General features: G+C 37.4%; 1 protein-coding gene across 1 annotated transcript in view; it reads right to left on the bottom strand.

Moving 5' to 3' along the window:
- The window catches only part of LOC306886051 (neuronal PAS domain-containing protein 3-like), a gene marked incomplete at both ends in the record, with an annotated part of 309,700 nt that overhangs the window by 236,313 nt on the left and 47,591 nt on the right, over positions 1-25,796 (bottom strand). Inside the window, one exon of the mRNA XM_079442910.1 lies at positions 7,056-7,154. Within this exon, the coding sequence (XP_079299036.1) occupies positions 7,056-7,154 (99 nt within the window). The remainder of the gene's footprint in view (positions 1-7,055; positions 7,155-25,796) is intronic.

Raw genomic sequence — 25,796 nt, forward strand, 5'->3', positions numbered from 1 at the left:
AGCTGAAATGTTTGCATCTCACCTGTAGTATGGACGTTTCCAGCTGCATAAATAAAATCCCCATGGCAACTAAATGTGGCTGAAGATAAGAGAGAGGAGGAGGATTTATGCCTTTTCTGAGCTGTCATGGCCTACAGATCTTCCTCAGGCAAAGCAGGCCACCTGCCACACATTATATTAACCAGCGCTCCACAGGACTCTCTCTCTCCCTCTCTCTAATGGATAGCTTCATTTATGCCCCGTACAACAGGAACTTTCTGCCGCTGGTCAGGATTGAATCCAAGCTCTAAAACGACAGAGAATTTACTTGTTTTGTTTGTTTTTTATACAGAAATTGGAGTTTAACTTTAAAAGGCATAGGAGGATCTACTGCTTAAGACTAGTACTGGTACAAATTATTAATGGTATTAATAGGGCTTATTCAGACTTAACATTTTTAGTTTACAATCAATAAAAAGGAGGGGGGGGGACTGGAACCTGAGTCATATCTAAGAATGAATATTAAAAACAAATATGCTAAAACTACTCAAAACACCTGGCAACCACTACCACACTAGTTTTATGACTGCGAGTTTTTCAACACTCAAATTTCCCTCAAAAATGCAAAAATTAATTTCTAAAGTCATTTCCTTGTTTTTTTATATGCTGATGACCCAAATAAGACCATTTTCCTGTAGGATCTACCGCTTAAGACTAGTACAGGTAAAAATGAGCGGTATTTGAATAATACTTCAAATAGTGCTTATTGAGATTAATTATTTTCATTTCAGAATTAATTAAATGGAAAAAAAACTGTATACATATTAAGATGAACAAGAGCAATATCTAGAATTATCTAGGAATACATAAAAAAATATAAAAAAGAACTAAAGTGCTAAAACTACTCTGGCAACAGTAATTTTGTGACTGCGAGTTTTGCACTGCTCAATATTTATTTAATTTTTTTGCACAAATCTCTTTAGTTATGCAATTCTACGTGAATTTCCATTTGGTTCTATTTGTTTTTATATATGTTGATGACCCAAATATGACACAACAAACCAATTTCCTATAGAATCCTCTGCTTAATAGTAGCACTGGTACAAATTGTTAGTGATAATTGAATTATACTTCAAATACTGCTTATAATTCTACTTTACAATCAATAAAATGGAATAAATATCAAAAAAGTGCTAAAACCATTTAGAACACCTGGCAAACTCTAACACGCTCCACTAACAGGCTCAAATTCTTTTCAGAAAAGGCTAAATCTATTTAGCTATACAATTTCTAAATGAATTTCCATATTTGCTTTTATACGTTGATGACCCAAACATGACACAACAAACTAATTTCCTGCATACAAACAAAGGCTGATGTGCACAGGACGTCAGTCTGACCTACTTCATCCATCAAATGGCACTCTGTAAACAGCTACAGCTTTATCAGACCATGATACAACTTTTTATTTTTTTTTTTGATAAAAAGCCTGATTTAGCTCACTTATTAGCAAATTCTGTATCACAGCCAGCAAGCCATTAAAAAGCTGTGCATGGGAACTGTTAATGGAGGCTCATTCAGATGCACTAGCTTTAATTGTGTCCTAAAATACAGCTGAAAATGTATTTATACCTGACCATTTTAACTGTTATGTTGAATCGCTTCAGGTAGGTACTTTCTATTAGTAACTTCATCCTGACTTGGTCAAACTTACAGACAAATGCAAACTAATGTTAGTATTTCAAAGTCAGCACAAAGCTAATATGTGGCATATGCCTCATTACAAAAAATCCACATTATGGGACAGAGAGAATGATTATTTGGGAATGTTAAAAAGCATTACTTGAAGAAAAAACTCTGAGTAATTAATTTAATGTCAGATGCGTTAGAACAGCCATCTGTTTATGAATCTCTCATCTCTCACAATTCACAAAAAGCAGTTTACTAGCATACAGATGACCTCAAAAATAAGTCATGAATTTCTGCTTTCAATGGGGTTTTAAAGTCAACATGAAGCCAAAAAATGATCCTATACTTTAAAAAGAATTAAGCTTCTTCATTGGCATTTATAGTTCCATGAAGAACCTTTAACATCTATGACACCGTTCTATTGCACAAAAGGTTCTTTAGATTATTAAAATGTTCTCAGACTAAGAAAAAAGTTTTAGAAAGTTCATTGAAAGGTTCTTTGGTTCTTTACCGCATCACTGTGAAAATCTACTTCTGGAACCTTTATTTTCTGTTACTTTCTTTAACAGATTTGTCATTATAATTTTAATCAAAATGTAATCGTTTTCAAAATGTGAACCAAGGCTGCACAGGTGGAGAAAATTACAATAGATAAACGGTAAACAGCCATTTATTAATGCAGCCTTTCTAAAATCTTGTCAGTAGTTAAAACAGTAATTAAACGTTTAATGGCTGCAGCAGTCATAGCAAATAATACATCTGAAAAAGCGACATTACCATTGGGACATGCTGAGAGGCTCTCGAGAGTGATCTTGACCTTCAGCCTCAACGTACCATTCAACATCTCTGAAAACCTGCAGATAAAGGCTACAAAAAATGTCTCCTGGTATCATCTACTGCAACAATCAACTCTTTTCTAGTATAATCATAGCCACTTTTCGCAGTCTGATCAATTCCAGATCAAACAGAAGCAACATTTAACTAGTTTTACTCTAAAATCCATCACATTATTCAAGTAAAATGGGTAGCGAGTCCGTTTCATGTTGACTTTAAGAACACAAACACTTATTATTCTCCAAAACTAGGGAATCCCTTCTGGCAATGAAAGAGTTTCTTCAGATGATTAGAGGACATCGCAACCAAGCCAATGCATCTAAATCTTTGGCATTCACACACTTTAACTCTATCTGACGTTTTACTAGAGCTATTCCAATGCTCTGTTCCAACTGTTCAGTCGAATCCAATCCGAGTTTGGTCCAATCAGGTGTTGGAGGAGAAACAGGGCTGGATGGAATATATAATGTGCGTGTGTATGTACATGTAATGGATGTGCACGACTCAATCGCTGTGCATGTCTTGCTGTTTATGGGGCCAAAGGTCCCAATAAGCCTTGATAGAGGAGAGCTGGTATCTCTGTGAGCGCTGGACTCCGTAACGAGGAGAGACAGGTGTGCGGCAGACCCTTGGCCCCGCTGCGGCCCCTCAAAGGCCCCATACTGCGAAGAGAGGTGGCCGTCCCTCTCCACACAGCCATTTATCTCAATTTCAGTCTGCCTGGCATTCCCGGATCAAACAGCACTTAAACTAAATAACCCTGCTGGAATTCACCAGCAGACTCATCAACCTGAGATACATAAGCACACCTCACAGTGACCAAACCAGACAGCCACTGCTTCAGTTAAACAATACACCATTCACTTAAGACTAAAATTTCTCAATTTTGTTTTTATTATTATTATATATGCATATTAGAATGATTTCTGAAGGATCAGGTGACACTGAAGACTGGAATAATGGCGGCTGAAAATGCAACTTTCCATCACATAAATAAATTACATTTTAAAATATGCTCCTATAGAAAACAGTAATATTAAATTGTAATAATATTTTACAATATTACTGTTTTTTGATCAAATAAATGCAGCCTTGGTGAGCTTTTTTTTTTTTTACCCTAAACTTTTGAACAGTAGTGTATGTATCCGCATCTATTTAGTATTCAGCAACTTGATACGTTCAGATGAACAACAGTTTTAAACATGCTTCAGGAGTTAGGAAATCATAACTGAGGTCATTTACATATAAAACAACAGTCTGAAGTGGCAAGCTTGAAAAAGAGAAAAAAAGTAGTCCAAATGCCTCTTGCTGTATTCCAAGCCTCATAAGGCAAACAATAGCTTTGAGTGAGGAACAAACCTGTATTTTAGCAAAATGTATTTAAGATATAGCTCTGATGTTTGATGTCAAGCCCCATTGGTTACTGAACCAAAAAAACGGTGTGCCAGTTTGCAGGAAAATTACATTTGACAGCTGCAGCAGAGAAACCTAAATAACTAAATTTGTAAAATTTTCTGTCTGTCTTCACACAAAGCTATCACATGACTTCAGAAGACTTGCAATATAGCCAAACATTCTATAGACTACTTTTATGTCTATATGGCCTTGGAAAATAATCTACTTTTGCGTTCCATTTAAATAAAAAAAATAACAACATGATTTTGGAACATCACCAGAATTTAAATTTCTTATCTCTTTAATTGTAAAGGTTAACAAGAGGGTGGAAAATAGCCAGGAAAACTACATTAGGACTGTTTTAGGTGCAAGAAACCTTGGCTAATATTATAAGTGTCTTCTAAGGGAAAAATAAACTGCAAGGAAAGTAGAATATGGTCCATTTAAATAATTTCCTGGCTTTTAAAGCATGCGCCTCTTTAATGGACAGCCAGGGCATCTAATGCCAGTATGTTGGCGTGGTGATGGTGTTGGCATTGTGCTTTTGTTCGCTGGAGCGCTTTCAGAGAGGAATAAAAAGGTGAAAATCTATTTAGTGGCTTTACGCCATACCTAAAGTGTCAAAGCGTGAACAGAATGCCGGTGTGCGAGAAAAGAGACATAAAAATAGAGGAAGCGCTGATGACAGAGGAGGCAGATCTGCTGTTATGCGCACTGGCAGGTAGTGTATCAGAAGCCAAGGGTGGTTGTACTAATAGTTCTAAATACACCCCATGATAAGCTATTAGAAGAGGCTTTTTGTGAATGTGATAAATAAATCCTCTTTAGTCAGTGTGACAGTAATCCCAGAGCCCCCGTGCCTCCGTTCCTTACCAATCCATCAAGTGCCGCCTGGATATAATCAGCGCCGCATATTTTTTCAAATGCGTTTCCGAGCGCTACAAAGACTTCCCCAAACATGCATCTCTGGAAACTTCCAGCATGCCTGGTCTCAGAGGAATACGTGAAACTTCACTTCCCACAATGCCTTGTTTCATCTTCAGAGGTTGGAAATCGGCGAGGGGCACAATGAAGGGCACTTCTGGAACACTCTGGTTTATCAGAGCTATAAGCAATACGGCTCGTCTTACTAAGCCTATTACGTATTGGATTTCTGTTGCTGTGGCATAATTTATTTGAGCTGCCGCGGCTCAGAAGCAATAATACTTGTTTTTGATCAATTGAGAATGTCTTTGTGAAGGCAAAATACTCACTTGGGGTTGCTCACTGAATTTAAAAAACGCCAAAGATGTAATTCTACCTCTGATGATCAAAAAAGAAAACACACATGCATGAGGAAAAATCGAAAAGTGTTCAGTGTTCATTTCTAGAATGATAGTTGGGGGAAAAGACAGAGAAAAGGACTATGCTGACACAGTTTCTGCCAAAACCGTTACTGTAGCCACTGTGAAATAATAATTTTTTGTCCTTTTAAAAGCATTGAAAGACATAGTCAAAGACGTAATTCTACCTGGAATGAACAAAAACAAAACACATCAATGAGGAAAAAAATCTCAAAGAATAATATACATTTCTAGGCTGGTAGTTGGGGAAAGAAGTGAGAATACACCTTACAAAAACTTACTATGGTAACCACAGTTTCTGCCAAAACAGTTACTCTAGCTGCTGTAAAATAATCAGAAATAAATATGGTGTCTCCTTTAGGAAGTGTAAGAAGATCCAGAATCTTTCACTCATAAAAATAAAGGTTCCAAAAGGTTTTTGTTTTTTCCGCAGCAATGCCATAGAAGGACCTTTCTTCTTTGGTTCCCCAAAGAACCTTTTAAGTGAATTTTTTCATAACCTTTTTTCACTATAAAGAACCTTTTGTGGAATGGAAAGGTTTCATAGACATTAAAGCTTCTTAATGCAACCATAAATGCCAATAAAGAACCTTTATTTTTAAGAGTGTTCTGTTTATTAATTTCTTTTGGTGAGAGTGCTGGCTGATATCAATGAAGCGTTCATGTGTCTGTAAATTTATATTTATGATACAGTATATAAATGTAAACGTTCTGCTCTGAGCTCTTCATTTCTCAGAAATGATTGGTTTCTAAGGTGCATAAAGGCTGAAATGGATCCATATTCTGCTTTGTTGGTGATGACCGCAAATACTTATTTACTTCATAAATGTACATCTATATTCTCATGCAAATCATTGAAGAATGTACAATGAAGACAAAGGTAACTTTAAAACAACATCAAATGGAAATACAACATTTTGGGGTCATTGCATTTTTTTAAAGAAATTTATAGTTTTATTTAGTAAGAACGAATTGGTCAGAAATGACAATGAAGACAATTACATTGCAAAATATTAATTAATTTTCAAATATATGTTCTTTTAAACTTTATATTCTTAAATAATCTTGAAAAATATATCAGTTTACACAAACATACGCTATATATATATATATATGCTAAATGCATAAATGTAAAATGTAAATAAATGTAAATATATTAAGCAGCAGAACTGAAAAGAACTCAACATTGATGTTAATAAGAAATGTTACATAAGCAGCATTTCTGCATTTTGAATGATTTCTGAATGATTTCTTATCAAATTAAGTTTTACCATCACAGGAATAAAATACATTTGAAAATATATTGGACTAGAAAAACATTTTAACATTGTAATAATATATAAAAAAAACACACTGTAATTTTGATCAAATAAATGTAGCCTTTCAAAAAATGTAGACCCCAAAATATTTGAATGTTATTGTGTATTTACATTAAATTAATTCTGCATTTCCAAATTATGTGTTGACGAGCTGTTTGTAAAACAGTCTGAAACTACTGTATTTTTGACATTGCTTGAATGCAGCGCAGCTTTTACATTAGTAACTATAACTATACCAACATTCTGGAAGAAACTACAGTGACCATGGTTAAAAAAAAAAAAAAAATCTAAGATGGAACAAGGACCATGTTAGTAAAAAACTTTGGGAGAAAGCTCTAAATCAGTGAATCTGTTTCATCTATACTGTACAATACAAATGTTATTTGTCTGTGACCGTGTGTGTGAGTGCTGTTGAAATGTCTGGTGTATGTGCAGATGATCTGTGATTCTATTGGCTCCGGCTGGCCTGAGAGATGTGGTAGAAGCGATGGATTACCATGGTGATGAGGTATGTTGTTGCCCTCCAAGGTGGAGTGTCTTGGGCCTAGTGGCGGAGCAGGAGCTTGCATTAGCAGACCTCTCCCAGTATGGCTCGCTGTGGAGAAACGTGGAAAAGCTCTTAACGGCCGTAATGAGGGAAACATCAGCACCCAGAATGACCCAGAATTCACACAGATTATGAGTACAACTTCAATAAGGCAAACATTTCAAAAACAATTGCATATACTTGATAAACTATAATATAAGATTGAACAATAGAACAACAGATAGAACGATAGAACGATGGAATGTAAAAATAATGGTCTCGGATAATAATGAAAAATGGCACAATATGCAATGTGAAATGAAATTATTAAGAAATGTATTTTCTTTTGATGTGTTCTGCTGTTAGTAACCAGTATGAGAAATATTTACACCATAAAGCATATATTCTATTAATTTTGAGATCTGAAATACCAATAAAGCAGCGTGTAAGTTTACATGTTGATAATTGAGAAAGCAGTTTGAGTGCTGCATTACACGCTGTAGCTCCGCCTTACTGAATCAATGAATGTTTACTGACTGATGTTAAACGTGTTTTTCAAAACAGTAGTTTAACATTAACAAATTTTCCGGGTTATTGATTTGGGGCAATGCGATTGGCTCGTCTGGGGTGTGATGCGCTACAGATAACGGGTGGCGTTCTAATTGCTCGGCATAAACGGCCTCGTTCACGCATTTATCTGCGGCACTCAAACGCTAAAGAGCTTTTATTTGTTAAGGGCTCTTCATGATCCCTGATAAACACCGGAGGTTGCTGCAGGATGAATGGGGAGGAATTGAAAGCCGAGGTTTTAACGGTAAAGGATTGATATCAGACGGGGTGAACGCAGCCGTGCTCCTCACTCTCTATATCTCCTCTAGATTGATGCCTTGCAATTTACAAACTTCTACGGGCCACAATTCATTTAGCACAATAAATTCCCTGCAGGTATGAAGAGTGTCACCATTCTACCGCCAACTGAATGAAAACACCTACACACGCAACGCTCCGACACACACACATGCGCACACACACTCACCTACACAAAGCAGTGTCTCCACGGCCCAATGTAGGCCCATTTTGATTTTGTTTCATGGCCGTAAAGGCACTGTATATTGCAGACAGCGGCGGAAGATTTGGTCCATTTTTCAAAGCCGACTATATTACCCCTACACCACGCATTCTCTTTAAAAAAGACCTTTTTTCCCCACATGTTGGGAAAACTAATCCCCATCTGGTGCACTGTACTCTATAAAATGCTCCGACGTGGCCTTTCCGTGATTTCCAGGGAATCGGCGATATGATTGAAAATGTGTCAGTTTTGTAAGCAGGCCTGCTCCGGGTGCACGTACAAAACAGCACCGCTGACCCTGACGCCGCCTCAATCGCGTCAGACTTCCTGTGCACGCTAAATCCTGGTCCTGTGTGACTTCTTGACAATCCTACAAGCTGGAGAGAGATGCTGGATATGTTCTCCTGCTGTTTTGGCACAGTTTGCGCGAAACTACTTTTTTCCAACAACATAATTAATTATTTGTTGATTTCAATGGCATTTTAGAAGATACCATGTTATGAAAGCCCATTTCCACCACGGAATTAAAAAAAACAAAAACCTGTGTCTTTTTAATCTCATAATTTAGATTTTTTTTCATCGTAGTTCTGAGTTTAATTGCAAGATATAAACTGAAAATTCAAAAATATAAACTCTGACTTGTACAACTAAAGTCTGAAAAAAGTCAGAATTGCACGATATAAACTCACAAATGTGAGATTAAAAGTCTAAATTCTAAGATAAAAGTGCTGCACTTACCTTTTTTTTAATTCCATGGCAGAAACAAAAAACAACTGCAAGATGCGGAATTCGGAGAAAATTCAGAATTCTGAGATATAAACACAGAGTTCCGACGTAAACTTGAAATTGCAAGAAAAAATTCTGAACTCTGAGTTTATATCTCACAATTTATCATTTTTTATCATAATTGTGAGCTTGTATCCTGCAACTCAGGGTTTATATCTTATAATTCTGAAAATAAAAAAGTCACATTTACCCGTTTTATTTATATTTTATTCTGTGGCGGAAATGGGTTTCCATACCATGTGGCCTGATTGGTAAGATTTTGGACATTGTAAATAAAATGCAGTGCTCATTGTGTGAAATTGAAAAACAGTGAGAAGCTATTCATCTGACACATATTTATTAGACCAATAACTAAAAGAAGAAACTGCAATGCGCTCATATTTGGAACAAATCTGAAATATCTAGCCTGGAACAGTTTGGTTAGCATGCTAACTAACAAAAAAAATGTTGAAGCTTCAGTTATTTAATATGATTGTACATATTATTTAAAAGTAATATTCAGATAAATAATATAATAAAGTGATTTTGTAAGATAAAGCAATTTATAAATAAATATAATTCAAAATAGTATATACAGTACTAAAATAACACCGCATTAACCCTAATGCCATTTGTGATTGTTTCTAATTTCCATCAGATGCTAAATCACTGATGCTCCTGCAATCTGGAGAGAGAGGAGCGTTTGCAGGATATGTTCTCCTGCTGGTTTGGCCAAAGCGTTCATAAAGTCAACAGCACGAGCGATGTAATACAGGCCTGAGTGCTGAAGATCTGCTCTGTGGGTTTGCAGTAGCATCTGAGGATTATTATCCAACAGGATGGTACCATGTCAGAACAGAGTGGCCCGTGCCAAAGGGCTGGCAGACTGGAGAGACCACGACTAGAGAAGAGATGAGAAGCACTGTTGAGGGAAAGGATATTCTTGTGTCTCTGGTATTCCGGCAGTGTTCACAACATTGTTTCACTAAAACAACACACACACACTCACAGAAGTCAGAGGACGGAGGTACTGCAGACCCGTGCAGCATCACAGAGACCTTCAATCCGCACAAAACGAGGAGCGTGTCAATCAAACACAGGAACGCTCCACACACCTGTCATAACCCCACAAAATAACACCTTATTTTCCCTCAGCTGCGTAAACGGAAGAATCCGGAGAGACTAAGAAGAGACAGAAGGCAGAATATGATGAGAAATCAAACCCCAATCCTGGGAGAAAAAAATGAAATACAGAGAACTCTAGACACTGCCTATATGGAAAGAGCTGAAAATATACCACTGGATGAACAAAAGGTAAGAGCGTTTGTAGTAAAACCACAGCTGCAAAAAGAGTACATCACTGTCACTTCTTGCCAAATTCTCCTGCGGAGTAGTTTTCCTACGCTAACTTTCCTAACCAACGCTGGTCTGGTTTACAGTTCATGTGGACTCTTTTCAACTGACATGAAAACAATTCAATCAAAATTGCAGAAACAGGGTTTTGATTTTTGTTTTGTTTTGTTTTACAGTTTTTGACAAAAAAAAGTTGTTTAAATTCAGTCAAAAATCATTTCTGGTAATTAAAATGAAACTTTACCTTGAAACAAGTTTAACCCCTTAACTGTCATCCCCTCTTTTTGAAAACAGACTTGAAAACGCACTATTTAAAGTTAAATTGTTATAATTCGTGAATGCTTTTGAATACAGACCTCAGGTTGGTCTCTTTTTAAAGAAGACAATAAGCAGATTATTGCAGAAGTGAAATCATTTTTAAAAAAAAGTAAAAAAAAGTTATAAAAGTTTAAATTTACTGTAAATAAAATGTACGGTGCTATTATTATTTTATTATTATATAAAATAAATATTTTACAAAATATGTTTTAATCCAAATTTGACATAAAATTAAAGCCATGTGTCTAAATAAGTTGTGTTCCAAATTTGAAGTTGATATAAAAAAAATTGAGGTTACTATGCAATTTTGTTCAAACCCCACTGAATTTGTTTATGCACTTTTCTGTCACAAATGTATAAATATCTCTCTCAGTTTTACTCGTACCACCAAATATGGAATCTTGAGACTCAGACCTTTCCGATGATATGTATTTTGTCAAGATTATAAAAAGTTTTGATTCTATAAGACCGTAATACTTTTGAAATATGACAACTCCCACTAAGGGGGAGGAGCCCGCTAAAAGATTTTAAAGTACAATTTCTATGGTAACGCGATATCTGATTTTAAAACGGTTTTCACAGGATGAATTTTAAGATTTTAAGCTTTCTTAAAATTCAAAACATTAATAAACACTACAACACCATGTAAATAATACTGAAATATCACTAACTAGTTGACTGTGGAAATATGTACGCTGGCTGTGATGCACAGCTACTGAACTGTGTGAGTCTCATCAATGGCATCAGGATGGACAAGAATTGTCCTGCTTGTTTGAAAACACTCATCTCAGACTACTACGGCCCCCTGGCATGTTTATTAGGCTGCGATATTGACTGCTGGATTGGGCGTAGGGGCCGCCCAGCGTGATTTACGGGGGCTTTTATCGATGTCATCTGCTGGAGTGGGGTGAGTGACATTTACAGGTAAATTCTCCCATGCAAGAGTCCATTACAATAACGCACAAGCCATCCATGGTTCCCCTGTGCACAAGCTGACCACAACCCAGCTACCATCACAGAGACAATAAATCTAGAGCGCAGGGGCCAATGGCTCTGACCGCAGAGTTAACCTGACGTTCATGGAGAAAAGGGCCAGATTAGTCAGTCTGGACAAGACGGACATAAAACTGACACACCAGAATACACAGCAGAAACCATTGAAAAGACAAGCTGTTTGCAACCTAGCAGACTTGAGAATACAGATATAGCTTAATGCATAAAATTAAAAGAAATGCCATAAATAAAACTATAAGATTAAAGATTTAGCAAATATTCATACAACCTACCATTGCTGTTACTGTTAACTAAAAGTAAAATTAAATATTTTTTGGTTATTAAAATAAAAAAGTCAGTAATTAAAGATGAAAAACAAAAAAAATAATATTAGATGAAAAACTTTTGCTATTGAAATAATATGCATATGTTAAAATACTACAATTACTAAAACTAAATTAAATTAAAATGTATATAGAAATTTTAGGTATATAGAGGTTTAAAAACCCAAATACTAATAAAAATGCACATAACAAAATCACTAAAACCTAAACTTGAAAAATCTAAATGAAATATAAAACTACATACTACAATAGCATATAAATAATACTATAATAACACTGCGACTTGTTGATTTTGTTTAAATGTATGCTGTACTGAAATATTAAAAAAATGCTATGAATATATAATAATAAATAATAAAAATATATATTTAGAGGTTTCAAAAGACATGAGAATGAATAAATGACCATTTTCATTTTTGGTTTAAGAATCTGAATATATTCAAAATATATATTTATTTATAGGAAAGTTATATTTTGAATGTATTCTGAGATCTAGTACTGCTTGATAAAGGACCAAACTGAAGTTTCTATAGATCCTGCTTGAGCTGTTGCTACAACGAAAACCATAACAAACTGACAGGCTAAAAGAAGACACTGTCATCTATTTTTACTAACATATATGATGAAGAAACTCGTGCGTGTGTTTGAGTTGAGGTGAAGAAGTGTGGGGATACACATCTGACCTGCGTGTGTGTGTGTGTGTGTGTGTGTGTGTGAGAAAGAGAGAGAGAGAAAGCGAAAGACAGCATCACTGTTCAAGTGCTGCTACGCAAATAAATTATTAAGAGCCGTCTGCTGCACCACATCAAACCAGCAGAGAGACTGAGATATTCACTGCGGTACAGGGACAAGACTGCCGTCATATCTGCTGAGCGCACACACATGCATTCATGCTCAGAAATACAGGGACAAACCGGCATTCTGCTTCTTCCAGCTCTTAAAGGAACAGGTCACCAAAAATGAAATCTGTCATTATTTAATGATCATCATGTTGTTCTAAACTCAAAAGGTTTTCATGATGTTTATCAGTTGCTCTCTTGAAAGTTGATGATGACCAAGAATCACAAAGGAAAAACAAAGCATGATAAAATTTTGCTACACAGTCATTTTATATATATATATATATATATATATATATATATATATATATATATATATATATATATATATATATATATATATAGCATCAGTAGCATTTGCTACTGAATCTACAGCACCACAGGAAATGACTTGATGCTGCAGCTGAATTGAGAGTCTTGAATATGAGGATAAAAAAAAATTAATTTTATAATAGCGTCGTCCTTGCTGGGTGCACATTAATTTACAAACTAAATGACTCTTAGGAGAATATTTAATGGAATTGTTAAGGAAACAGAACTGTTACAGGGAATCAGAACCTCAAATGACATCTCATTTAATTCTCCAAAATGAGCAGGCAGAGGGAATCCGCAGACATTTCAATGCTAATTTTAGGGGGAAACCGTAGTTCTAAAACGTGTTAAACAGAGCTGAAAGTAGCAACAAACAAGTACATGTATTTAGCAAGAAAAGGGTGTGAATGACGGGCGTTCCGATGAGGAAACCAGCGGGAGTAGATTCCGTGTGGGCCGGCTAATGAGTAACAACCTCGACAGTCTTTCTTCTCTAATTTTAATTCTTGGAAAAATATTTGTATAATAGTCCCATATTTTCCCAGCTAATGCCAAGGATAAGTCATTATGAGCCCATTGATAACTGCTGCTCTATAAGTCTGTGTTCCTCCGTAACCCCGGGCCTCAAAGTTGCGGTCGGCCCCGCGCCAACACTCCGCTAAAGAGAGCTTGAGCTTTCAGCACGCCGAATCAAATCCCAGCCAGTGTTTCAGTTCACATTAGGTGAATGACACTCACGCATATGCTTTGCTGAAAGTGCCAGAGGAGAAATCTGAATGATTCAGACCGAGCGTGTGTGTGTGTGTAAAGAGAGTCTTGCAGCTCCTCATAGTGTGGGTGGGTGTGCACTGTGAACACCGTACCCTCGGCAGGCGTCTAGATTGACTCTCTCCTGTAGGCTATAACGGGTAACATCTCTGATGTCATGAACTTGAGTGAGACACTAATGATGCCAATTTATTCACAACTACAGCTCTTACTTTATCATTCCACACTTGTTCCTTAAGGCCAACTGCAGTTTCCAGCACAAGCCGAGCTGGGAGGATATAAACCTCGCTGCAAAGGAAGTCCAACTCCATCCATTTGGTGGGACAGAGCAATTAAATAAACAAACTCATTTGTGATGAGAGTATTTACTTCTGGCAAAAATGAACTCACTTTTCAAAGTCAACATGAAATCCACTTACATCCATATTATGACAATTTACAATTAAAAAAAATCCTAAAATATTCCTCCATCTGAAAATTTAACTCATTATTTACCGATAATTTTCCCCTTCAGCAAGCTGTTAAACACTATTACTGAATCACTGAATCACTGAGTGCAACCAGGGAAGTTCACTTGATCTGTAAACCGATTCACTGAAAAGATTCAAAATCTAAATAATGCTTTAAGAATTGGACATTGCTATTTCTCTAATAAATACTATCCATATATATTAATATATACATATATATATATTTTTTTTTTTTTTTTTTTTAGAATTTAAAGAATTTAATCAGAATTTAAAGAGCACCTATTATGCAAAATCCAAATTTACATAGTTTTTGGACATAAATGTGTGTTGGCAGTGTGTGAACACAACCACCCTACAATGAAAAAAATTCACCCACTCCTTTTTTAATCCCCTTTAAACCAAGTCAGTCTCACAAGGCCTGCCGTTTTGACTCTCACCGCAGTGTGACGTCACATTTCGGAGGGCCGGGCCACGGGGGTTGATTGACAGCCCAGCGTTGCTATAGTTACGCTGTTCTCCGTGTTCTCCTCGCTCGAGCAGCTGTAACGTCAACAATGTCTCACAAGCAATCCCAATGCTCTGTCTTTGGATGTAAGACTGAACACGAGAGTCTTAATTTTCTCCCAACATCTGAGCTGCTGAGAACGCTGTGGATTACTTTCATTTTTCAAGGTAATGCGCCTCAAAATCTACCAAAATACGTGCATCACTCCAGACTCCTTTGTGAATGTCATGTCGTTATAGTGCTTAGCATTAACCGTATTTGTGTGCGTACATTAAATATTTTTAACTGATCAGCGGCGTGCTTGTGAGATTAGTTTGCGCCGTTTGTAGCGCGAGATTTGTTCGGTAGCACGGTCGCATGGCTCGGTCCATTGATCTGCGTCGATGACAGGTCAGTGTGGCGTATACGCGACACCCTCTTCTGGAGACGGGGCGGGAATATGGAGCTCATTTGCATTTAAAGCCATACACCCCAAATCAGCTCTTTTTTTTAGATAACCCCAAAAATGACATTTTCCAGCTGTTATAATAAATGATCTGTGGGGTATTTTGGGTTGAAACTTCACAGACACATTCTGGGGACACCCAAGACCAATATTACATCTTGCAAAAAGGGGCATAATAGGTACCCTTTAAATTTGATCAGACTCAGAATTGAAATTTTACAAAAGATTTTTATTTCAGATAAATGCTTATGTAATATAAAAATAAATTCATTTTAATTAATTGTTAAAGAAACAAATGTTGTTCTTTTAAACTTTCTATTCATGAAAGAATCCTGGAAAACATGTATCACACTTTTCACAAAAATATGAAGCAACACAGCTGTTTTCAACATTGATGATAAGACATTTATAATAAGAAAAATAATTCATAAGAAGCAATAGAAAAGAAAAGATTTTACTAGCAAATCAGTATATAAAAATGATTTCTGAAGGATCGTGTGACACTGAAGGCTGGAGTAATGATGCTGAAAATTCAGCTTTGCATCACATGAATAAGTTACATTTTAAAATATAATAAAATAGAAAAGAGTTTACATTTTTACATTTGTAATAATATTTCACAATATTACTGCTTTTACTGTATTTGTGATCAAATAAATGCAACCTTGGTGAGCAAAAGAGAAAAAAAATCTTACCAGCCCCAAACTTTTTAACACTAAACCCAACTTTTGTTTTCACAAAGTAAACAGAGTCTGATTTCATGTTGACTTTAAAGACGAACTCTGCTTTGCAAATGAGTTCTGATGAAACCCTTCGTAGGACGGCTGATACGATCACTTCATGGAAAAAAATAAACGCACCTCATAGCGAGATTCATTTGTGTTCTTTTTAAGTGTGTTGTGAAGAGAGAAAGAGGATAAAAGGAAGGAACGAAATGATGGATAGAGCAGAGCGGGTGGCTGTGATTCACTGTTTTGTCACCTGCAGCGGGACTGACCTTCATCTCTCCCCAATCAGCCTATTTACTCAGCATCAACGCCTCTCTTTCACTGGAGTGCCTCAAATGATCAGTGCCATTATTCAAAAAAGACAGCACCGTAGCGATGCGACCAGATAGCTCTCAAACCAAACTCCATCAGCCACTGCTAACATAGCAAAAATCACACCCCTCAGGAAGACGCCGTCTGATTCGCCACCACTTCGTGCGCAACGGAGCTTAGCATTTAATTAATTAAACTTAAAGTGCTGACTATGCACGTGATTGGTCACGGCTCTTCCTTTTTGTCTGTTTTATTGCTTTTTTCGCATGTTTCTCTCTTTAGCACATCTGACGCCAAATAAAAGAGTGAAGTACGACTCGTAGCACATCCTGCAGGCTTCTAGAAGAGTTCGGGTCATGGCCAGCGCTGTTCAATTAAGCCTGCGGCTATTTGTGTGTGTACAGTAGCGGTCTCTCCTAACATTCTCCATTATGTCTACAGTCCTCGCTGTCATATTTGATTTGCTGCACGATGAAACTGGAGGGAGTGCGTCAGAGAGAGTGTCAGTCACCGCGGGAGAGAGAGAGAGAGAGAGAGATACGGGCAGAGAAAGAGAGCGCTTGAAAGGAACGGCAAGAGAGCAATGAAGATCTGCACAGAGGGAGTCTGCATTCGCTTTCGTCTTTGAAATAACTTCCAAACGGCTGGCCGTCGCAGTCACCGGCATTGTTACCCACCGCGGCATCTGCATCCTATTAATAAGAGCAAAAGAATCGCAATTACACTCTATTACTTCAGAAAATCAGTGTGAGTAATAGATAGACTGGATCTCGACCAAATAGCTGCTGTACCAATTAGAGGATCATCTTCTCCTGCTTTGTGCGAATATTTGAGGGCAAACATCTCACGCCATTTGCATGAGGTGTCATTTTGCTGCCAATGATTACAGAGTAGGGAAAGTCTATGCCCACATAAAGTAAAACATCTGGGAATGTTTTTCCATATATTACGTATGTATTTATGCATTACTGTGTTTATGCATGTCAATCCGTGAGACATGGTTTCACCTGGAAATATCTGAGGCGAGCCAGTCAAAAACCACTCCTTCATTCATATTTATGCATATACCGTGTGTTTTCCCTCCAAAAGCAACACAGTGTTATCGCGCTCAAAAATCATATTTCCCTGATAGGTAGGATGCTTATTAAGGGAGAGGATGCCTCGCAAGGTTTAAATGACAAGCTAACAAGCTTGAACAAGTCACGGTTGTTGTTGAAACGTTCTATGAGACGCTACAAAAGAGAACAGCGAACCATCACCTGTACACAACACCCACAACTAAACACTTCCAACAAATGGACACGGATGAACGCAACATAAAACCTTAGAAAAAAAATCCTTATTATTACATTTAGCTACTTATAAAAGGACAAATCCGCAAACATAGAAAGAAAAATTAATGCTAAAACCACAATTAAAAATAGATATGCTTGGTGCTTGGTAATAGGCTACTAATTTGCTAACATTAGCTAAAAACAAAAGTATTGTCCCATCATGCAGCTCAATAAAAATTGAATGAATCTCTATAGCATTACCAACCATTTCAAGCTAGTGATATTTATTTTTAATTTTGATTTGAGCCATATATTTTTCTGTTTAAAGGCTAATTGCATATTGTATATTCTGATCCATGACAAAATTAAAATAAATGAGCTATTATTAAAGGGGCCATATATGATGCGGTTTCAAGTTTTCCTTTCTCTTTGGAGTGTTACAAGCTGTTCCTGCATAGATAAGATCCCTGAAGTTGCAAAGACTAAAGTCTCAAAACCAAAGAGATATTCTTTATAAAAGTTAAGACTTGTCTACACCCCCCTAAAACAGCTCATTTAAACACGCCCCCACATGTCTACATCACGATGTGGGGAGCTTTTCATAACACCGCCCAAATTCTTCTCAGAACGATGAGCTTTGTAAAAATCGACGCGTTTCAGAAAGGCGGGGCATAGAAGAGTAATAATAATGTACAGTATGTGGAAAATAATGTGTTTTTTTTACTTTAAACCACATAAACACATTGCATTACACCAAATACACAAAATATTGTTCTTTTTAGCAACGTCATATGACCCCTTTAAATGAACCATTTCAAACTGTCTATTGTTAACTGTGATTTGAACCATAATGGTTTTCATCTCATCTAAAGCAAGGACTGGAAAAATTATCTTTAGTCTGCCAAACAATGTGATTTCAAAGTCTTTTTGGCTTATTTTGACTTTGTGTAGGTGGTCGATTTCATTCAAACCCTTAATTTGGCCATCTTGATGAAGCGCCATCAGAATAATAAGAATTCTGAAGCTTTGAGACATTAGGCATCTCAAACAAATCACTGCAAAACAAATGTAAAATGAAGTGCTGACGCTAAATATTTGGGGTTTTACATGCATTTTGTTCTAGATTCATTTCAAATAACGCCAGATCTGGCTCAGCAGAAAACATCCAGCCTGAAGCTCTACATCAGGTCTAGCTGTTCATTCTGTTGACAACGCTTTCAATAAACCTGCCGCCACTAATTCATCCGAGGTCGACCGTTTCCACCCGCTTCTTCTGCAGAGCTAGTTGCTTCGTTCTTCAAAATATGCTAAGCAGAGTAGAGTTAGCCACAAAGTCTGAAATTCCACCTTAATTGTGGATTACGGTGTGGGAAAACGAAGCAGAGAGGATTTAGGCGGAAAGAGAGAGAGAAGACAGTGTGAAGCCCTGGGCAGGAACGTATGCAAACATGGTGGATCCGCGAAGCTGACAGCTGCTTTGATAATATATAATATTTTGTTGGCTCGCTGCAAAACAAGACGCATGATCACGCAAAAACAAAACTCACCTGATATCCGTACTTACTCTGCTAATGCCAGATAGACTTTCCTCACACACACACTCTCTGAAACCTCATTTCCTCACAATTATGTAACTCCCTCACACAGTTATGCACAAACACACACCCTTTGGGCTATTAACAAAACCACTGCATGTTTGATCTTTGACACCTCAAATCATGTTTTAACAGCTAAACGGCACAGCTGCAATCAATTAGCGGCTGCGCGCTACCTCCAGCTGATAGCGAGGAAAAGCTCCTGTGCTTGGCAGGCGCTGCTCTCCCTCTGGTGCGGGGTGGAGCGGGGCTCTAATGGGACCCAGCCGCCACGCTCGTGCTTTCCCACAGGACTTCTGTGTTTGCAGCAGAGCTGGGCCCAAGACACAAGGAGGAGAGCTATCCGGCCCCGGCGTCTCACGGCGCTGACATTGTGACGAGGTAGATTCTGACAGCGATTCTGACAGCAGGCCCGGAGAGACTGCGGCAAAGGGAGGGCCGGACGATTAAACGTCTTAACTCCGACAACAGGGCACGATTGCTCACGGCTCCTCAGATATTATCTCCGATGGAGAGTGGACAAGAGGCCTGGTTTGTTAGACATATGCTCTATGTGAGAACGCAAATACAAGGGCCAATGTTTGACTAGCTCATGCAGTACTGCTGAAAAACCTCTAGGGATGACCTTCAAATATATATTGCTTATGTCGACTTCACAAAGCTTTGACTTTTTTTTTTTTTTTTAAGTTGTGAAAAAAGTTTAAAAGATTGAAGATTAATAGAATTAATGGTAGATTCATGGTAGAATTACAGAACACTAGACAGAATGATGAAATGAACAGATAGAACAATAGATAGAACGATAGACAGACAGACAGTCAGACAGACAGATAGACAGACAGATAGACAGACAGATAGACAGATAGATAGAATGTTGGTGAATGACAGAATAAAAAACTATAGATTTAACAATAGAACAAACAACAGATAGAATGAACGACAGAACAAATTATAGACAGACAGATATAGAACATTAGAATGATAGAAAAAAACAATAGAATGATAAACATCGAATAAAAGAATGAAACACAGATAGATAAAAGTGACAAAACAAAAGAAAGAACGATAGAACAATAGATAGAATGATAAAATGTTGGTGAATGATAGAATAAAAAACTATAGATGGAACAATAGAACGAACGGCAGAACAAATAATAGACAGATAGACACACGGACGGACGGATAAACAGATGAATGGAATGACAGAAGAAATGATAGATCGATGTTGTATTAGAATGATAGGAAGAAGGATTTGCAATTGAAATAAATCGCTTGATCACCAGTTCTTCTGTTTGAGCTCTAGGAACACTATGCTATGACAGCAGTAGACCTGAAAGAGCTGAAAGACAAAACTGTAGAAGAAGAAAGCAGCAGAAGATGCTGTACACTCACAGTTCAACACACTGAACTCTACAACTCAAGGAACAAGCTGTTCATACAAGTATTACAAGAAACCGCAGGATGGCCTCCGCTCACACATGAAAGCCGTACAGCAGGGTTTAACTCCTCTAACTACACGCTGCAGTCAGTAAGAACTCCACATGCCTGTGCTGTTTTATTATGAGAGTTAATGAGCAGTGGCGTAAAGCCTGAAGAGAGATCTGGAGGGCGGAGACACAGCGGGAATCCGGCGCTATCCTACCATCTCACAGGGGAGCCTCCTGATCCTCAACCCGGCCTGCATCACGGGATCCATCTCACAACACAAATACTGCTGCGTTCATCCACACATTCACCCCAGAGTCACGGCAGGACCCGATCGGACATTGTTCAACCCTCTGAAGATGCAGTAATCATGGACAGCTCTTGTACCTAAGAACTGGACTGTTGGAAACCAAAAAGGTTGTATGCTCAAGTGCACATAAAAGGTATAAACTGAGTATAAATCACTTTGCATAAAACCTGCTAAATTATTTAATTAAAAGTGCATGCATTCCATATTTGTACAGGGCCACATGCCCTGATGAGATCAGCTATATGCCATGAAGAAAGACCGAAACTGTCTACAGGCCAAACACTCATCTATATCATGCACTATTCCATCAGATTATTTTCTCCACGGATACGCTGTTCCAACTAGTGTCACAAAACATTAGCTGCAATGTCTCATTTGAGGCACACAAGTAATGTTCTTCACTACATGTCCAAACCAGTAGCTAACCAATCTTTGAGTTGTCATGATGCTTTCAGCAGGACTAGAGCCAATAGATATAAATGTCACTGCGGTGGAAATGTCTTGAACTCTGCTCAAAAAGAAAAGAATTGTCCCATCAAAGAACTAACACTCTCAAAGGGCTCATATAAAACATGCTATACTTTCAGTGAACAGAAATAGACTGCACAATTAATCTTGGGGAAAAATGCAATATGGCTTAGAACTATTATTATTAAGGATGCTTTCACACCTGCCTCATTTAGTTCGGTTGAATCGCACTAGAGTTCGTTTTGGTGCGGTTCGTTTGGGCAGGTGAGAATGCAGCAATCGCACTCGGGAGCGCACCAAAAGCGGACCAAACAAGCGTACCGAGACCTCCTTGAAGAGGTGGTCTCCGCAAGCTTTCAAACGAACCCTGGAGCGGTTCGTTTGTGGTGAGAAAGCAATTTGACCCAACGGACCAATGAACCAAGCGTTATCATAATTCATAATGGGAAATATGTTATATAAAAAGCAGCAGTCAGTGTCTTTTGTGTCTAGCAGTCGAGCGCTTTGAGTACCCAGAAAAGCCAAGTCAAGTCAAGTCACCTTTATTTATATAGCGCTTTTAACAATGTAAATTGTGTCAAAGCAACTGCACAATATCAAAAAAGGAAAATAGTGTCAATAATCTCACTTGCATTCACAATTATATATATATATATATATATATATATATATATATATATATATATATATATATATATATATATATATATATATATATATATATATATATATATATATATAGTGAAAATATAATTATATATAGATAGATCTATTAGAGAGGAATGACAGCTACATTGGTTTTGCGTTTGCCAGGATAGCTATAAAGCTCATTATCTGCCTGTGTTCGCAGCAACTGTTCTGCCTGTGTGAGAAGCTTTAACGGATCCCTGCAGTGTTCTGTCAAAATAAAATATGATTTAATGGTTGAAAATAAAGAAATTAATATAGTCTTAAACAGCTTTAAATATTACTATTGTAATTTTAGAGTTATAAATTATATTATTTTTTATAAATTCTCAATTTTTTTATTTACAGTGAAATATTAAAACAGTCATAGAGTTTGTATTTAGTCATTTTACTGTTGCAATATTATTATTATTTCAACATATATATATATATACATATACATATACATATACATATACATATACATATATATATACATATACATATACATATATATATATATATATATATATATATATATATATATATATATATATATATATATATATATATACACACACATATGAGTTCATTTGCAAAAACCGTAACAACCCTGTGCTTTCTTGTATGAAGACGTACACTCTATTTATATATAATTCATATGTATAGCATGAAAAGAGAAGCCCCTGTCATCCTAGTCAGACAACTCAAGGATTGTCTGCCATGCCAAAACAAAGAGCAGACGACTCGGCCTCGAAATGACGGCAAGGCCATGCAGGCACCTACCGGAAGATTCTACATTTTTATTGCTTTGCTGCCGACTTCACCGAGAGTTTGTCTCTTTCACTGGGTCTGCAAGTTAGCTTCTCTCCTCCGCCTGTGCAAAATGAACTATTTAACCTCTTCACAAAGAAGTCTCTGCTTTTCTTTACCTTTCTTTAAAGGTTTTCGCCCTTTTTCTTTCTTTAATTTAGTGAATATTTTTAATGCGTTTTTTAAATAAAGTCAAACTAAATATTCATCCAGTGCTTATCACTGTTTCTTTGCAAAGCAGGCCATAAATATTAATGAGGAGTTTCGCGTGGACCTGAAAGAGCCGGCTACGCATCGTCTTTCTCTGTTAAGAAAGGGGGTTTATCACAAATAAAAACCCCTGGGTAATTTTTCACAGAAATAATTGCCCTGCATGTGGTAAATGGTGTTATTTTCTGGTATTTAAAACTTTGGCAGGGCTCCCCATGTAATGATTTGCTGGCTGCGGAAAGAACTGGCATGTAGACAGAGCAGGCCGGGCCGAGCCGAGCCGAGCCGAGCCGAGCACACGTCAGAGTGGGAACCGCTAAACTAACTGTGGCCGCTCGGTTGGAAGGGTTCTGGAAAAGAAAAGAAAAAAATTTCAGGGAAGCTGGACTCCAGCAGTGCTGCTCTATTTTGGCTAGATCCATTTTGGGAGAAAGGTCACAGACAACAGAACATGTCCGAAACTCTGAATTACAGCATACTCTCCTTTAAAAAATTAAACGTAGAAGAAAAAGATAAGACTCTACGCAAGAGGTCAAAGGGCTCATATGATGTAAGTTCATGTTTTCCTTTGTCTTTGGAGTGTTCAAAGCTGTTTGTGCATATATAAGATCTGTAAAGTTGCAAAGTTTAAAGTCTCAAACCCAAAGAGATATTCTTTATAAAAGTTAAGACTCTGCCATGCCCTCTTAAAACGGCTCATTCAAACACGCCCCCACATGTCTACATCACGGTGTGGGAAGATTTGCATAACACCGCCCAAATGTTTCGCGCTGTAGTATTGTTGTTGCTGCCGCCATGTCCTGGAGACACTGTGTTTCGTTGGGAAAGTGAAAGTACTTTGTTTGGCCTTCCAAATGAGTACACAACTAAAAATCAGTGGTTAAGTTATATTTACAACACTGTTCCATAACAGTAAAACGCAAATATTTGAGTGTGTGCAGCACATTTTACGGACTGTTTCCTGATCATGGGAGAGAGTAGCCTACAATGTGAACACTATGAATGGCTGTGAACACTATAAAGTGGGGCAATTCCAACGTCACAAGGACAGTCTGGTGCTTCGGTTTTGAGCAGTGTATAAAGTAGTGCTTGTTTGGCGTTTCTACGATCACAAATGCAGACATGGTGTTATGTTTATGTGGCGCAGCGCAACGCATAAAAAGACTGTATGAGTCATTATAATCAGTAATTATGTCCTCACTGAATGCAACAAATGCCTCGTTTATAGTGGGTTTTATTGTTTTAGTCTCGTCGCTCCGGGACACGGCATCACAACATGGTAAGGGGCGCAACATTTCCGTCACATACTTGAGGTATTCGGCCAATCACAATGCACTGGATAGCTGGCCAATCAGAGCACACCTTGCTTCTCAGAACGATGAGCTTTGTAAAAATCGATGTGTTTCAGAAAGGCTATAGAGGAGTAACAATAATGTACTGTTTTTTGAACCTCGAACCACGTAAACACATTGCATTACACCAAATACACAAAATTATCTTTAACAACATCATATGACCCCTTTAAGGAAGTCAAACAAATATTCAGATTGATCCTATTAAAAATCAATGCGTGTTATTCCAAAGAAAACAAACACTCTTCATAATCTTGAAATATTCCAAGCTGAAATTTGAATTGAATTGGCCACACCCTCAAGGAAAGTGAATCAGAATTTGAATTGGAATAACAATAAGGGGAATTTACTGAATTATAATTACAAAGGTAATGCATTATGGGAAATTAACCCTGAAACACAATATTTTTTTTAATTAAATATAACAAAATATGTGAACTATATATCCATCCATCTACCCATCGACCTATCCATCCACCCATCCATTCTACCAACAGTCCATCCATCCATCCAATTACCGACCCATCCAACTACCCATCCATCAATCCATTCATATATCTACCAACCCATCCACTAACCCTTCCATCTATCCATTAATGTACACATTCATCCATTCATCAATCTACAAACCCACCCACCCATTTATCCATCCATCCACTCATCTGTCCATCTGTCCATCTACCAACCCATCCATACATCCACTGACCCATCCATCTACGCATCTATCCATTCATCTATCTACCAATCCATCCATCTACCAACTCATCCATCCATCTCAACCTTTTAACTTTTTTTAACCATGCTTTTTTGGACCAACATTCAAAGTTTGTCTTACATATATTTGAGTTTCTTTTAAACCATTTTATGTTCTACTTCCATGCATTCACATTTGAACAGCGAATCTGCATCCTGTTCGCTACCACAATTCAAGAATTGGAATCTAAAAGACATTCTAACTTAATTCAATGAATGGCGCACAACCCTAGAACACGCAACCCCATTTTTAACAATCAAATCAATTCCAGATGAACAAAATATTTTTTTTTCATGTTGCAAATCCTGTGTCACTCAGAAATACGTCTCATCAAATTGGTTGCAAATGCCATTTTGTGTTCATTAAGATGTTTGCAGCAAAAATACAAGCTATTTTTCCTAGTGAACCAGCATTAGCACAACAGGAAGAAGGAGGTACGAGACCAGATGAGTGCAGCGCCTTTCACTCAGGTGGCCAGACTGATGCCAGGACGAGACTCATTACAACATTTGTCAGCAGTGCCGTTCTTGCTTGGATGGCGTACAAAACACGCGGCCTGAATCACGCATAGGAGCTCGGCTTGGCTGAAGGCCCTGATGAACATCAGGCACTCTGAGAGAGAG

This window comes from Barbus barbus (genome assembly GCF_936440315.1).
Source record: "Barbus barbus genome assembly, chromosome: 20".
In the NCBI taxonomy this organism is placed as follows: Eukaryota; Metazoa; Chordata; class Actinopteri; order Cypriniformes; family Cyprinidae; genus Barbus; species Barbus barbus.